The following is a 14,468-nucleotide window of genomic DNA, read 5'->3' as shown; positions in this document are numbered from 1 at the left end:
TTGTTTCAAGCCATACAAGGCCTTTTTTAGCAAATAGACATGATCTTCTTTGCCTAGAGCTATATACCCATCTGGTTGCTCTGCATATATTTCTTTATCAAGAAATCCATTCAAGAAGGCAGATTTGACATCTAATTGATGAATTTGCCAAGAATATTGAGCAGCAAGAGCAATAAGGAGCTTGATTGTATCATACCTTGCCATAGGAGCAAAGGTCTTCTGAAAATCCATGTCATACTGTTGAGCATAGCCTTTCACCACCAATCTGGCTTTGTGTTTGCATATTTTACCATCAGGATTGAGTTTTGTTTTGAAAACCCATTTGACTCCTATCACCTTGTGATTTTTGGGCCTTTCTACCAATCGCTGTGTTTTATGTTATTAAGGATAACGAAAAGCTGTGATTTGTGTGTGCCATATATGTTAATGTAAGTTTTTAGAGCTTGCCGAAAAGCTCATTTTTTTATTTGAATATAGCATGCTTTAAATGCTTCTAGTTTGAAAATGTGAACCGCCCTGATGAAGGATTCTATCAAGTATTCTATGATTTTTGTCTGAGTCAATGCCTATAAAAATCTGAAAATTGATGTCCATAATTCTGAGTTTTTCGCACACTGATTATTACGATAAGAAGCGAAGGATTCTGTGTAGAGTATCAGTTTGGATTCTGAGAAATTGAGGGGAAATTCTTGAGAGAGAGAGAACAGATAATAACAAAGGAAGAGAGAGGATTTTCTTTGTCAATCAACACACATTATGAGAATTGGTTCTTCACCTTACTTGTATTCGTTGTATACCTATTTAAATAACTCATCACATGACTACATGAATAGTTGAAACTAGCCAGCTTATCAGCAGCTAAGTTCCTAGCTTGTTAACTCTCATCCAATTGCCTTATTTTCCAACATAATGGTAAGCTCATTGAAAGCTGGATCCGCTGAATTCTACATTTTATTGCTAGCTACAACTTATTTAACTTGAAGCTGAGTGGACATTCCATTTGCAATTACTGATGGATTTTGCTTGGGCAGATTATTTGGTCTTGTTGAATTCCATAGGCACTATTCGGCAAGCCATGGCTACAGGGAAGCTTATTGTTATATGTCAATCAGGTGGGAAGTTCACCTCAGCTAGTGATGGTTCCTTGTCGTACACAGGTGGAGATGCTCATGCTCTTAGTGTAAACCGTAAAAGCAAATTTTGTGACTTGAAGTCGGAGGTGGCAGACATGTGGAATTATGATCCTAATTCCTTGACCATCAAATATTTCCTACCCAATAACAAGCAGACGCTTATCACCATATCTAGTGACAAAGACATCCAGCGCATGATTGATTTCCATGAAGATTCTAAAACTGTTGATTTATTTGTCATGACAAACGAGAACTTGGCAATTGAGGCCTCAGTTACGCCTTGTAGTAGGTAGCATACTTATCTTCTTAATGTGAATGGAAAATTTCATTGTTTTTTGCTGTTTTTAATGGTCACATGCCCTTTGATTATGGTTGTGCTTGAGAATCTTCGTAGGACTCTGGTTGCAACAGGGTCCTACCTTTGAGATTCTATTGTAAGCTTGAATGCAGGTGACCAAATGTATATTGCATCAAAATTTGTTTCACTGTTTTCCTTGCATATGGCCTAAATACCTCATGCATGCTTGTTCTTGCAGGTCCAGTGGCAATGCAATAATTGAACCTGTCACCCCTCTCAATGTTGCTCCTGTTGCTTCTATTGCTGGGGATACCGAGCTTTGCAATTCTTTGAGTGTTGAAGTTGAGGATGCTGGGCATCACAAACTTCTTATATCATGGGCAAATTGCATAACTGGTTTGCACCAGCAGTTTGATAATGTTCAGGAAGTGCGTGAAGCTTTGCGTAGGTTTTCCATTGCTCATGGATTCAAATGCAATTTTAAGCACAATGATGCTACTCGTGTAAGTGCCAAGTGTAAGGCTGAGGGTTGCCCCTGGAGGATTCATGTATCAAAGTTGTCTACCACACCGTTTTTCCGAATTAAGACATTCAATGAAACACATACATGTGGAGCTGGTACTGGTAGGATTAGTCGTCCTCAAGCCTCAAGGAAATTGGTTGCCACTATTGTCAAGGAAAAGTTGCGTGATACACCAAATTCCAGACCTAAGGAAATTGCCAATCAAATTCGTCAGGAATTTGGAATTGAATTGAGATATTCACAGGCATGGCGAGGGATGGAGATTGCCAAGGAAGAGCTTCAGGGTTCATACAAAGAGGCATACAATCAGCTGCCTTGGTTATGTGAGAAGATGGTACAGACAAATCCGGGCAGTGTTGTCACTCTTATCACAAGAGAGGACCAAAGTTTCCATCGTTTGTTTGTTGCCTTCCATGCCTCAATATGTGGTTTTCAGAATGGTTGTCGCCCTCTAATTTTCCTTGATACTATGACACTGAAATCAAAATATCAGTCAGAACTGCTGACTGCAACAGCATTGGATGGAAATGATGGCATTTTCCCTGTGGCTTTTGCTATAGTAGATATTGTAAATGATGATAATTGGCATTGGTTTTTGGTACAATTGAAATCTGTGCTTTCAACTTACCAACCAATAACTTTTGTGGGAGGCAGACAGATGGGTTTAAGACAGTCCGTTTTGATGGCATTTGAGGATTCTCATCATAGTTTTTGCCTTCGTCATCTATCAGAGGAGTTAAAGGAGGACCTTAAGGGCCCATACACTGAAGAAGTTGTAAGTGCCATTGTTGCTCATCTTTATGATGCTGCCCATGCAGCTACACCTGATGGATTTAGAAAGTACGTTGAGAGCATTAAAAGCATCTCACCTGAAGCTTTTGAATGGATTTTGCAAAGTGAACCTGAGCACTGGGCAAACTCGCTTTTTGAAGGTTCACGGTACAATCATTTCACATCAAACATTGGTCAATCATTTTATAGTTGGGTAAATGATCTCCCAATGTTACCAGTAGTACAGATTATTGATACTATTCGCCAAAAGATGATGGAGCTGATTTACACTCGAAAGGTGGGTTCAGATCGGTGGTTGACAAAATTGACTCCATCCCTGGAAGAAAAATTGCAAAAAGAGATTCTCAAGGCACAGTCACTTCAAGTTTCATTATCTCCTAGGAATACTTTTGAAGTTCATGATTGTCTAGGGGAAACCAACATTGTTAACATTGATGCTTGGAGCTGTAGTTGCAGGGCATGGCAACTTAATGGTTTCCCATGTTTTCATGCTGTGGTCGTCCTTCAACATTTTGATAGGAACTTGTATGATTACTGCTCCAGGTATTATACAACTGAATTTTTTCAGTTAACCTATTCAGAGCCTATAAATCCGGTTCCAACAACAGATAAGCCTGTGCATAAAGAATCCTCCCCACCCCAAGTACTTCCCCCTCCTCTTCGTCTTCTAACTGGCCCACCGAAGCAGAGGAGAATTCGAGCAAAAGGGGTGATTAAAAGACCATTGCATTGCAGCAAGTGCAAAGGAGCAGGCCATAATAGAGCAACATGCCATGTGTACTCATAGATTCATAATATTTGTGGAACTGTAATTAACTGTACAGGAACTTGGGTAGATCAGTGTTTGGTAGAGGTTTTGGCGGTTAGAGATGGGATAGATGGAAAGCGAAGTTGAATGCTGGAAGTTGCACTCATTTTGCAACAATGACTGTTTAGTATTAGGAGGCATGATCTGCTCGTGTTTTTAGGTTTTGATGCATCATCTTTTGAGAGGGTGTCAACAACTGTTACTCTCTGTTCATTTAGTTTCAACATTCCTTTACTCTCCAAAATTTTCATTTGTTGATCATATATTAACTATGCTCCCTCTTCTGACTTTGAATGAGCTAAAAATAAAATCCCGTTGTTAAAGCAGGTTATTCAAGATTTAAAGCTTATGCTTTCTACCAGTGCTTTGCTCAAATGAATTTTCAATTCATTATTGCTTATCAAGCACAAGAGGAAAGCATTAAGCTTCAGGCTAGAATCTCTACCCAAGCACCCAACCTTCTCCTTGGACTCAAGTAGGCGGTAGATTTTCTTGAAAGAATAATAATATGAATCTTTCTGGTTGTGGCTTCCTCTGTAAATGCCTAGGTGTAAACTGATTGTTGTCCCAGCCAAAGTCGTAATTTTGATCGTGTCCGCCTGCATCTGCCTTTTCTCTTCACAGGTTCTACAAACAGATGCCTCATGAAAATGTCAGTTCACTTGTGAACGGGGGATCATAGATTTCTATAATCCCTAACCACGTTTCTATGATCACAGATTGCTTGATGACACCCAATTTAATAAATTTGGGCATACACAAATTTTTTAAATCAAATATTCCAAATGATTTTAAAAATCTTTTTAGAGACAAATATTTTCTGTTAAAGAATTAATTACTTGTGACGCATTTTTAAACATTTTTTATTATTTTTGCTAACGAGGCATTCAATATCATCATTACTCATTAATTTTAGGTACTAAAAAGCAAAAGTGCAGTACATATGACTTTCTGAATATACTCTAGAACTTCAATTATCTGATTAGTACTAAAGCATGTAAAGGGTAGTACATAGTCAGCTAGTCCAAGTAGAATTTTATAGTACATGAGCGTACTATAACCCTTTTCCTTGTCAAATATAAAATCCCCATGGACGGTATAGTCTCACAATCCATCACTGAAGGCTGAGGCCTTTGGTGCGATCCAAATGTTTACTCTATGGTTTGCCCTGAGAGAAGGCGGAGGAATGCATCTGAGGTTTTGGTAGATTTTTGGCGACAGAAATAGCATGGCATATCGGCAATGGAAGGTAAGTGAATGGGATTTGGGATTCTGGGAAGAGATTAAAGAAGAAGACATACAAAGACTGGGAACAGGCAGAGCATGAATGGAGCTACAAACAGAAATCTCTGTTTTGGCACCACCCATGCACTGCCTCTTCCCTGGCTTGTGGCTCTTCTTTTTCTGCTTCCTCACTTGTTCTTATTTCCTACATATACTTGATTCAAAAACCCTGTAAGGAAAATGTTAGCCTTCATGTGTGAAATTTACTGCCTGTGATATCATTATCAATAGTGACAAATTTGCAATTTTCTTTTGTCTAATGTAGACTAATTTTTCCTGATCCTTTTTACAATGAATATTTTATTGAGCGTTTTCTGATGAGTTGATAAGTCATGGAGATTGGAGAGATGATGTTTGCTGCGGTTCCATTTTCTGCATTGGGTCTTGACTTTTCTGACAGAAAGTGCTAAAATCCAAGTCCTTTGGGCCAAGGGAAATTTCGTTCCGAGCACGGTGATGGCTATGAACTCTTGCTTTCCAGCTATTGCCATGTCAAACAAATTCTCGACTCTTGAGGAGCAGTCTGAGTTGACGAAATCTACCTGTTCATTCTATTTGTTGAATTCAAATTCTTTGTTTATCAACGGAAATTAATTCAAATGATATGACAAGTCAATTTCTGCTTTTGGGCTAATAATTACATTGCCTGAGATATAATAAAGAATCAGTTTTCCAAATTCAACTGTAAGCTACATACAGGTTTGGGATATGCTGACAACTGCTGTTGCTGCTGCGTTACAGAATAGAACTTATGAAACAACTTACAGAGCTTAAGAAATAATTCTCCTATCATCAATTATGTGCATATCTTACATTCTTCCCAGGAATAGCTCCAACAGGATGTCTTTGCTTTGATGAATTACCTTTTAGCCCTATCATTCAATTTATGTCCAATTGTACCAGCAATCTGTATTCACAGATTCAATAACAGCACATATTTTAATGCAAGAACATCTATAACTATATCCTCTAAAATTTCTAAGGAATTTTGAGCCCATCTACACTAAATCATCTTGTTGCTGGTGCTCGCAAAAATGATCAACTGCAGCATGTGTTATTCGTCACAATAAGTCGGGTGTGAGAGATTTGAACTGATTTCTTTTGAAGGAAAAGTTATGTACGTCAAATTTGAAAAAATGAAACTAATGTGAGAAATGAGAAATGAATCGCTATGTTAGAAAGTTAAAATAAGTAAATAACAGTACACTTTCATGGATGAAGTGAGAGTAGTACAGCATCGAGTTCAGCTAGACACTGCAGTTACAGAAGATACAGAGAGAAAAATGGACAAACGAGCAAATCTAGTATCTGCTTCCGGCCTGAAGATTTCTGCATTAAGATGGTTACTTAGATATAGTGGAGAAACATAATTAAGATTCTTCGTTAGAAAGAAAAATGCAAGAACCCAAAATCACTAACAAAGCTAGAACAGATTATTCTCTGCCAGAATTGCGTTTGTCAGTCAGTAGCCCCTTGGACTAATGTTGGCTTCAATTGTTTCGACTTTTGCCCTAGGGGCATCAAGCCAAAGAAGACATGAATACAAATATGATGAATAGCAAAATAACTTCAATGTAATATGGCTCTTGATTGAGCAGAGTGGCAAAACTGGATTCATTTAGCTGACTCTAAACAATTTAAACAAGGATAACTCAGTGGAGATGAATTAGGAATGCCAAATTAAAGTAGGCAGGCATCTTGCAACAAGTGATTTGAGCAGGGTGCATACATCTTCACAAGAATCAATAGAAACTATTATGAACTATATGAGAAACGAAGAATCCAATAAAACCTATAATTGTTCTTGGAAAAAAAAATAAAACCTATAATTGTTTCATGAAAACATGACAGGAAAGGGAAAGAAAAGCGAATCAAAACAGAAGCAGAGATATGAAACTAAATCAATACAGTCCATCAAGAAAGTAAGGACATACTTGTGATCTTCTTCTGTCCAACATAGAGATTGAGTACGGTCAACTTGAACACAAGCCTGAGCTTCTTCAACAAGTGTATGATCCAATTCACCCGATTCTATACACTTCAAGTCCTCCAAGAGAATCACATAATGTTTTTGCACATCCTCTGCACTCTTCTTCCCTCCAAGCATGGATGCAACCAGTTTCCATCGATCAGGGTCTTCTTCATCAACCACTGCCAAAGCCAGCTCAAACAGCTTGTTCTCTTCCCAGTTCCACCCGCATAACATTTTTGGAAAATCATCCATATTACCAAAACCAGAACAAACTCTTCTTTATCACTCTAGACTCTTTTCCCGAGGAAAATAAGGAAGATCCAGTTGGCCAAAAACATAATTATAGTATTCATCGAAGTGAGTGTGAGAATCTTTTTATGGTAGTTTGTATGATTCTCTTGACCAGATTCTAACACCCTGAGTCTTTGGGGGCATGTCAGATATGGGAGTTAGAAGCAAATCTTCTCTTTTTTAAGGGAATTTCTGGGGGTGTGTGTGTGTGTGTGTGTGTGATAGACAATTGGCTCTGCTTAGTCCAGATCTGGACGTAAGCAATGAGAGATAGATGTATAAAATAGTGATAAAAATAGCATATAAGAATACAATATTAGACAATTTGGTTCAAATACGGAAACCAATAATCAAAAGAAGACAAAACTCAGTTCTTCACTGACCATTTCTTGCAATGCCCAGAATCCATAATTTTCCAATTTTAGCATCAGATATAATATATTTTTTATACAAAATATCAGAATTCACTCGACCTGTGGTGGAGTATAACTGAAAATTTTCATCTGAAACCGATCAGCACATTCTCACATTTTTTCCAAAATTTCTTGACTTGCAAGAAAAAGAAAATGACTTTTGTGGGTAGGATCACTCATTGCATGATTTTTCCTTTTTCAATATTTGCCAAGCAATCACAATTCAAGGTTGGATCGTTTTCTAGGATGTAAGCAAAGACATTGCCGTAAAACAGCGGAATGTTTCTCTAAGCCTGTTTGTTTAAACCATTCAATACAATTGATAATCGTTGGTGTTATTTAATAGTTTATTTTAGTTGATTTATAATTAATAAAATTATATTTAACTATTGAGATATAAAATTATTAATAATGCTATATTATATAATTTATTTTACTATCAAATAAATATATAATAATTAATTTATTTTATTATTAAAATAAATATATAAATATTAATTTATTAAATCATATATTTATTTTATTATTCAAATATTTAAACAAATAATAAATAATCTAAATAAATTGTAATTCAATAACCTAAGAAGTAAAAAAAAAATATACTTCTATTTAGTATTAACACTCAAAATTATAAAAGTAATATTTTACAAATTTTATTTTAAATATTGTTAAAAGTAATTTAATTTTTTTAATTAATATTTATATAATTAAAATATACTAATTTAATTTTAAATTAATTTATAATACTCTTTAATTAATATATTTAAAAAATATTTTTAACAATATTTCAAAAATAATATAAATAATCATTTTATTTTTTACTGTTGTAAAAATTTTGTACGAAAAATAAAAAATAAAAAATGTAATTATATAACTATTTTTTTTTTCTCAAAGTAATTTTTTTAAGTTATTACACCAATGGTGCGTGAACATGAAAGTAGAATAAGCATAAAGGCATAAAATATTACAGAAGTGATATCACGAGTTGTTTTTAAATTTGTAAATTCATGATATATCACGAGCTGTTTGTGCTCGAGATTTTGGTGTTATTTTTTTCAAATAATAAAAAAAATATATATATATAATTACATCTAAAAACTGAAACAAACACTCTTTAATTACCAAATTTCCATTGGTTAGGGCACAGCAAAGCCTGTATTAAACCTACTTTTTCTTTTATAATCTGTAGGTGCTTTAGGCTTTGTTTGGATCGGGTGAGCGAAGGGTAATTAATGAGGGGATAAGAGAGGGTAAGGAAGGGGAAGAGTGAAAAGTGTTACAATAAAAAAAATTTTCATGTTTGTAAAGAGGTAAATTAATGGAAAAATAAGAAAATGTAATGTATATTCTTCATGTTTGGAAATAGGTGAAAGAAGTATAAATAATTATTAGAAGTATAAAAATATTATTTTTTATTGGATAATTTATTAAATGGTAAACTCATTGTGATAAATATTAAATTTGTAAATAATAATGATTCACTATAAATAAATCATAAAATTAATAAATCAAAATAATAATGCACAAATCTAACAAAAATTGAATAAAAAATAGATTATTTAAAAAAAATTGATAATTGAAGCAAACTATTAAAAGAACAAATAAAAAAATGATAATTGAAGTATAATAATTACAGCAAACTATTTAAAAACAAATGATTGAAAGCAGAGAAACTATGTATGGCCACTTGAAAGAGAAAACATTTATTTATAGTGGTTCGCTAGGTTTATTTTTAATGGGTATAATTAAATTTTTAATAAAAAATTAAGGATACAATAGAAAAATAAAAAATAAAGTAATTTTCAACTCTCACCTTCCCCTACTTACACCCCAATTTGGGGTGTAAAAAAAATTGGGATTTGAGGGGTAAGGAAGGGTTAAACCTTACCCTTATGCTTTACTAACTCACCTCTTTTCAAACAGGGTATAATAGTTATTTATCTCTCCTTACCCTTATTTACCCTTCCCTCACCCCACCCAAATAGAGCATTAGGGTTAGACAGTTATTATTATTTTTTATTATTATTATTATTATTATTATTATTTATGTATTGTTATTTATTATTTTTGATGATGAGTTTATAAAATTTTCTGTCTCCCTCGGTGAGGACAGTTTTGGATCAATGGGAGCACCCTTGCCTCTGCTCATAGCCTTGTATGCTTATCATCGCGTGGATATATATATATATATATATATATATATATATATATATATATATATATATATATATATATATATATATATATATCGTTTCAATTGAGTTTAAATTTAAGATTTCATGGTTAAAAATAATTCCAATATTACTGTGCCAAATCTGTTTAGCCGTGAATACATATAAGTGATTTTGTACGGTTATTTTATTTTAATTATTCTATATTTTTAATTATAAAATATAATTTTCTTCCATTTATTTTTAGCAATTATTAATAAAATAATATTTACTTTTTAAAAATATAAATATCAGACCTTTATATCGACTAATAGACCACTGCTTGCTGCGGGCCAAGTGGGAGAAATTTGTAAGAAAAGAGTTGATCCCAGCCAATGAGTTGAGAAAGGAATGAGACCCCCATGGCCATGCCCCACGCATAAATATGCCTATGTAATCCAACGTCCTAAATATCATTTTGTTTGAAATTATACAGCTAATCAATTCATAATTATATTATCTTCTTTGTTTTTAAATTGGCAGATAAGATTGATGATTTTTAATACCCACTTGCGCGTAGGGAACTGAACACAGCTCTATATTGAACGATAACTGAGAAGAGGATGGCGATTAGCATTGCCTCCATTTGAGACCACTTAGGAGAAGTGGGGTCAATTCCATAATTTCTTGCTCACGTCTGCAAACAGTATGAATATGTTTGTTAACTAGGGTTTTATTTAGTGTTATTATTAAAATTATTGTTATAGTATATTATATCCTATAGAACTTTCAATAGATTAACAAAAAAAAAAAAAAATCATAACGAGTGTGTTTATTCTATTAATCATATGACTTGTGCATTAAATTAAAAAGAAAAAAAAAAAAAAACACTTGCATGCAACTTGATGACATCTATCTATTACCTAAGAAATTGTTGAAGGATTCCAAATCTAGAACTACTCTTCATCACTGGACAGAACTGAATGATGCAATTGCATCCATTTCCTGCTGTAGAAGAAGAGCATCAATGAAGACATCCAGACTCTCTCCCTGCATCACACCATCTATTGAATGATGAGTAATGCCAACACGATGATCAGTGACACGCCCTTGAGGAAAGTTGTAGGTGCGGATGCGTTCAGATCTGTCTCCACTACCAACCTGTGCAAGATGGAAAGTGCTAAATCAGGTTGAAAAATAAAAGACAACATAAATAGTATCTCCTCACACTCTTTTACACCTGCTCTAATCGAAGTTTCGATCGAGTCATCTGAATTCTTGACCTTTCCATTTCATATAGCTTTGCACAGAGCACCTTAAGGGCTTTTGCTTTGTTCTGTGAAGGAAACAAAGAGCCAAAAAAGCAGTAAATAAGGAAATTGTAAAGAAATTATATGCTTACAGCTTATTCACGCCAACGTAGCAAGCAATGTTTAAAAAACAGACCAAAATTGCTAGCTATTTAGATTGAATACATTAGCAAACAGTAGCATTCATTGAGAATCTTTTACCATGTGCTGGGATCGTTCATCTTGTATGGACACTGTCATCCCAGTTGGTAAATGAGTTACTCTAACAGCGCTATTGGTGGTATTTGCATGCTGGCCCCCTGAACCACCAGATCTGTAAGTGTCAATCCTCAAATCTTCATTCCTCAACTGAACATCTACCTGCAGAGACTCAGAATACAAGAAATCTGAAGCAGTCCAATTACAATAATGAGAAGGAAGCATAAGTACACATTGAAGTCATAATAATACTTCCAGTTACTATTGTGAATTGAAGTTAACTGTACAAATGCTTAGATAATAAAAATACCATTTCCTCAATAATTATAAGTCAAATCTTCCAAAGAAAAAAAAATCCAGTCTCTTAGTTAATGAAACACAGAACATCACTTAGCATTTAACACCTCATCAGCTTGAGGAAGGATAGCAACAGAAACAGCACTAGTGTGAATGCGTCCAGACTTCTCTGTTACAGGAACACGCTGCAACATATAAACTGTTAGACATTTCTGCTAGGGTCATGCACTGTTTATAGACAAGTGGCAATGATACCTGAACTCTGTGAATTCCACTCTCAAATTTAAGTTTCCCAAAAACACCAGCTCCAGAAATTGCAGCACTAGCTTCCTGCCAAGAAGAATTAGAAGTTAAGAGTTTTAAGACAACTAGCCACATGGTGAACTCCTATCCCAAAATACAAGACCAAATAAAAAAACTGAAAATTCAAAATTGCCCATAAGCAGCGTTATAATACCTGTCTAAGCAATAACACAATATAAGGTAAAATAAATAAAAGAATGTTGGATACCTTGTATCCTTTCAAATCAGATTCGGTTATATCAACAACTTCATATTTCCAACCATTCATCTGTGAGTATCTCTCATACCTGTTGCAATGTGAACAAGGTTATTACTCTTAATAAAGGACATGTAAAAGAGTTTATGAAACAAATGCCACTCACAATGCTAAGACAACTTACATTTTGAATACATCCATTGCGAACAAAGATGCCTCTTCCCCTCCAGTTCCTAACCAAAACTTTTATTGAATCAGTGAGAAAGAGTAAAAAGCACAACGAAGTGTGTTGAAAAAGCTCAGGAATATTGACACCAAAATCATAGGAATAAAATGAAACTTCACTTATGATGCTTATATATAAAGCCTAAAGGTATTCTCACCTGCTCTCACTTCCAAAATACAATCCCTCTCATCAGCATCATCCCTTGGAAGTAATGACTTCAGAAGCAAATTCTGAAATCTTTTCTCTTCCTCCATTGCCTGTCTCAATTCCTCATTTGCCATGTCAAGCATGTCTTTATCTTCCGGACATTCAGCCATCAGTGATCTTAAACCATCTATTTCCTACACAAGTAAACCTGATATAATGCATCTTACCCCTAATCAATGGTTAGAAATATAAACATTTTTAGTCCCTAAAAATGCAAGATACATATGAACTCGCAATGTCTTCAATGACTATCATTGTTTGCCTACTAATATTACTTACGGTAAAAACATACATAGAAGAGGACTTGTAAAACATGCCTTTTGTAATAAGAAACTTAATAAACAAATTTATATTTCCGTATGGTCATCTAGTAATTTTAAATTTTATAAGGGTCGTTTAGTAATTGTCTTTTTTATTTCTCTATATAAGGTTGTTATCTCTATATAAAGTATTCTGGACGTGAGTTCATCCAAAAATCGTGAGCAATTTAACAATAGGATGTATATATTCCAGCATATTATACTTGCATATTCATGAATGTCTGAAAGATCATATAACATCTTCAATAACTCATCCTTGTTAACATACAAATGCTATGCACTTGTATTGAACGACGATAAAAAGGTTCAAGATGGTCTAAACAGTTTCAAGCAATTCAATACCTTTTGTTTAGACCTCAATTGAATTATAAGGTCCATAAAGCCCCCAAGTTTCTGTAGTTCTTTATTAGCTCTTGCATATTCTGTAGGCGACACTTCTAGCTGTCTTCAATTAACACCAGAAGAAAAGAACAGAAAGCATTCAATTAACATTTTCATTCCATAAATAAACAAATTAAATGCAATATCAAACACAAGAAAGAAAAACCAAGAGACAATTGAAGATTAAACTAATTTTGAAGCATAAGATTGCAGGCTTCAATTGGCAAAAATCATTATTACTTTAGAAAAATGCTGAAAATAATAGAATATTTGGGGTAACAAGAATCATAAAGTCACAATTACCTGATTTATGAAATTCTCAAGACAAGCACTTCTATGCTCAATAGCTGATAACCTTTTCTCCATGATTCTAATAAGGTCAGGGGACAGTTGTGATTGCAATTCTACAATTAAATAATTTTCAAAAATGATCAAAACGAAACAAAAATTCTGATAGCACATTGTGAAGCTAAATGCTTATAAATGAGGTGACAAATGTTCAAAAATGACTAGTCACCCTTTGATAAACCTGCAAGAACATAAATTTGAATGTAGGTTTTTATATTGAATACGTCTATTAGTTTATACATAAAAAAATGGATAGAAATAGATCACGATTTGCTGAATCAATCAGTCAGAAGAACATGCTGAAAAATGAATTGAATATTTCTAAAACTAAATTACTAAAATTACCTAGTATACAAGATGTGTTGAATGAAATAAATTATATGGAAAGCTAGGGTTTTGGAAAGAAACATCATCCACTAACATAATCCCAGTAAAATAGCACACATGCAGAGGTGAAGTATATGTCAAAATTATTGAAGTCGTAAGAAAACCCCACCGGTTGAGAAAGAGCGAGGAAAGAGGAGAAAAACATTGGCAATGGCTGATGGAAGAAATGATTTTCGATAGCAAGGATTTGTATGCGAAATTGCAGAGACGGATTGAAGCTGCTCTATTGCCCAGACCATATTGATGCTCCACTTCAGCCCTCTATTTATTCTCATTTTACCTGTACGCTATGCCCCAATCCAGAATCAGTTCTGCGATGGAGAAGAGGCAGTGCTATTGCAGATGCAGATTCTTAGGACTTGGGAGTACAACCTGGAGGTGGAACTGGAACGGGAAAGCACAAACAATACCCAATCCTACGACACCGATTCGACTTCCAGGAACAGTTTGACGTCGTTTATGTGACAAGACGCCGAGAAATTATATCCTACATCTTCAGTACTTTTATAACCGTAGAATCGACTTTTGGTTTAAACAGAACGGCCAGGATCATAATCAATGCTCTGATCTTCCTCTAGCAATCGAACACCTGTCTACCACCCAAAACTCTCCACTCTCCCAAGCATTCAAT

General features: G+C 34.4%; 3 protein-coding genes across 10 annotated transcripts; 1 reads left to right on the top strand and 2 right to left on the bottom strand.

The window, feature by feature from the left end:
* Window positions 1–434: 434 nt before the first annotated feature.
* Window positions 435–5,475, top strand: LOC110661728 (uncharacterized). Of its 2 annotated transcripts, XR_009145672.1 has the most exons (3): window positions 435–1,422; window positions 1,670–4,803; window positions 5,104–5,475. XR_009145672.1 is itself a non-coding variant. In XM_058139839.1 (2 exons), the coding sequence occupies exons 1-2, from the start codon at window positions 1,013–1,015 to the stop codon at window positions 3,531–3,533; spliced, it is 2,274 nt and encodes a 757-aa protein (XP_057995822.1). In that variant the 5' UTR covers window positions 435–1,012; the 3' UTR covers window positions 3,534–5,475. The 2 variants fall into 2 exon arrangements, 1 of the variants encoding a protein (XP_057995822.1); XM_058139839.1 differs by having other exon boundaries at window positions 1,670–5,475.
* LOC110661730 (protein RADIALIS-like 3) lies at window positions 4,503–7,732 on the bottom strand. 5 transcript variants are annotated; one of them, XM_021820452.2, is made up of 2 exons: window positions 6,773–7,728; window positions 4,503–5,745 (listed from the first exon to the last, which is right to left on the bottom strand). In XM_021820452.2, exons 1-2 carry the CDS (start codon window positions 7,060–7,062, stop codon window positions 5,718–5,720), a joined length of 318 nt encoding a protein of 105 aa, XP_021676144.1. In that variant the 5' UTR covers window positions 7,063–7,728; the 3' UTR covers window positions 4,503–5,717. The 5 variants fall into 5 exon arrangements, with proteins under 5 accessions (XP_021676144.1, XP_021676145.1, XP_021676141.1 ...); XM_021820453.2 differs by having other exon boundaries at window positions 4,503–5,880; window positions 6,773–7,727; XM_021820449.2 differs by lacking the exon at window positions 4,503–5,745 and adding an exon at window positions 5,994–6,184 and having other exon boundaries at window positions 6,773–7,732.
* Window positions 7,733–10,128: 2,396 nt separating this feature from the next.
* Window positions 10,129–14,255, bottom strand: LOC110661732 (peptide chain release factor 1, mitochondrial). Of its 3 annotated transcripts, XM_021820455.2 has the most exons (12): window positions 13,947–14,126; window positions 13,406–13,506; window positions 13,064–13,162; window positions 12,352–12,535; window positions 12,153–12,201; window positions 11,981–12,059; window positions 11,725–11,799; window positions 11,577–11,654; window positions 11,176–11,334; window positions 10,905–11,000; window positions 10,588–10,825; window positions 10,129–10,361 (listed from the first exon to the last, which is right to left on the bottom strand). In XM_021820455.2, the coding sequence occupies exons 1-11, from the start codon at window positions 14,110–14,112 to the stop codon at window positions 10,631–10,633; spliced, it is 1,281 nt and encodes a 426-aa protein (XP_021676147.1). In that variant the 5' UTR covers window positions 14,113–14,126; the 3' UTR covers window positions 10,129–10,361; window positions 10,588–10,630. The 3 variants fall into 3 exon arrangements, with proteins under 3 accessions (XP_021676147.1, XP_021676146.1, XP_021676148.1); XM_021820454.2 differs by lacking the exon at window positions 10,129–10,361 and having other exon boundaries at window positions 10,472–10,825; XM_021820456.2 differs by lacking the exons at window positions 10,129–10,361; window positions 11,577–11,654 and having other exon boundaries at window positions 10,472–10,825; window positions 13,947–14,255.
* Window positions 14,256–14,468: the final 213 nt, after the last annotated feature.

The sequence above is a fragment of the Hevea brasiliensis genome, chromosome 2 (genome assembly GCF_030052815.1).
Source record: "Hevea brasiliensis isolate MT/VB/25A 57/8 chromosome 2, ASM3005281v1, whole genome shotgun sequence".
NCBI lineage: Eukaryota > Viridiplantae > Streptophyta > Magnoliopsida > Malpighiales > Euphorbiaceae > Hevea > Hevea brasiliensis.
The sequence above is the reverse complement of the archived record's forward strand: the minus strand, read 5'-3'. Positions and strand labels throughout refer to the sequence as shown.

Bases quoted from the DNA above. Each gene is read 5' to 3' on its own strand.
- LOC110661732 (XM_021820455.2), bottom strand. From the start codon at position 14,112: ATGAGAATAAATAGAGGGCTGAAGTGGAGCATCAATATGGTCTGGGCA. The intron at 13,507-13,946 runs GTGGGGTTTTCT...ATTTAATTGTAG, and splicing joins TCCTCGCTCTTTCTCAACCG to AATTGCAATCACAACTGTCC. The intron at 12,060-12,152 runs GTAAGTTGTCTT...ACATTGCAACAG, and splicing joins GCAATGGATGTATTCAAAAT to GTATGAGAGATACTCACAGA.
- LOC110661728 (XM_058139839.1), top strand. From the start codon at position 1,013: ATGGATTTTGCTTGGGCAGATTATTTGGTCTTGTTGAATTCCATAGGC. The intron at 1,423-1,669 runs GTAGCATACTTA...TTGTTCTTGCAG, and splicing joins TCAGTTACGCCTTGTAGTAG to GTCCAGTGGCAATGCAATAA.
- LOC110661730 (XM_021820449.2), bottom strand. From the start codon at position 7,062: ATGGATGATTTTCCAAAAATGTTATGCGGGTGGAACTGGGAAGAGAAC. The intron at 6,185-6,772 runs GTATGTCCTTAC...ACTATATCTAAG, and splicing joins TGGACAGAAGAAGATCACAA to TAACCATCTTAATGCAGAAA.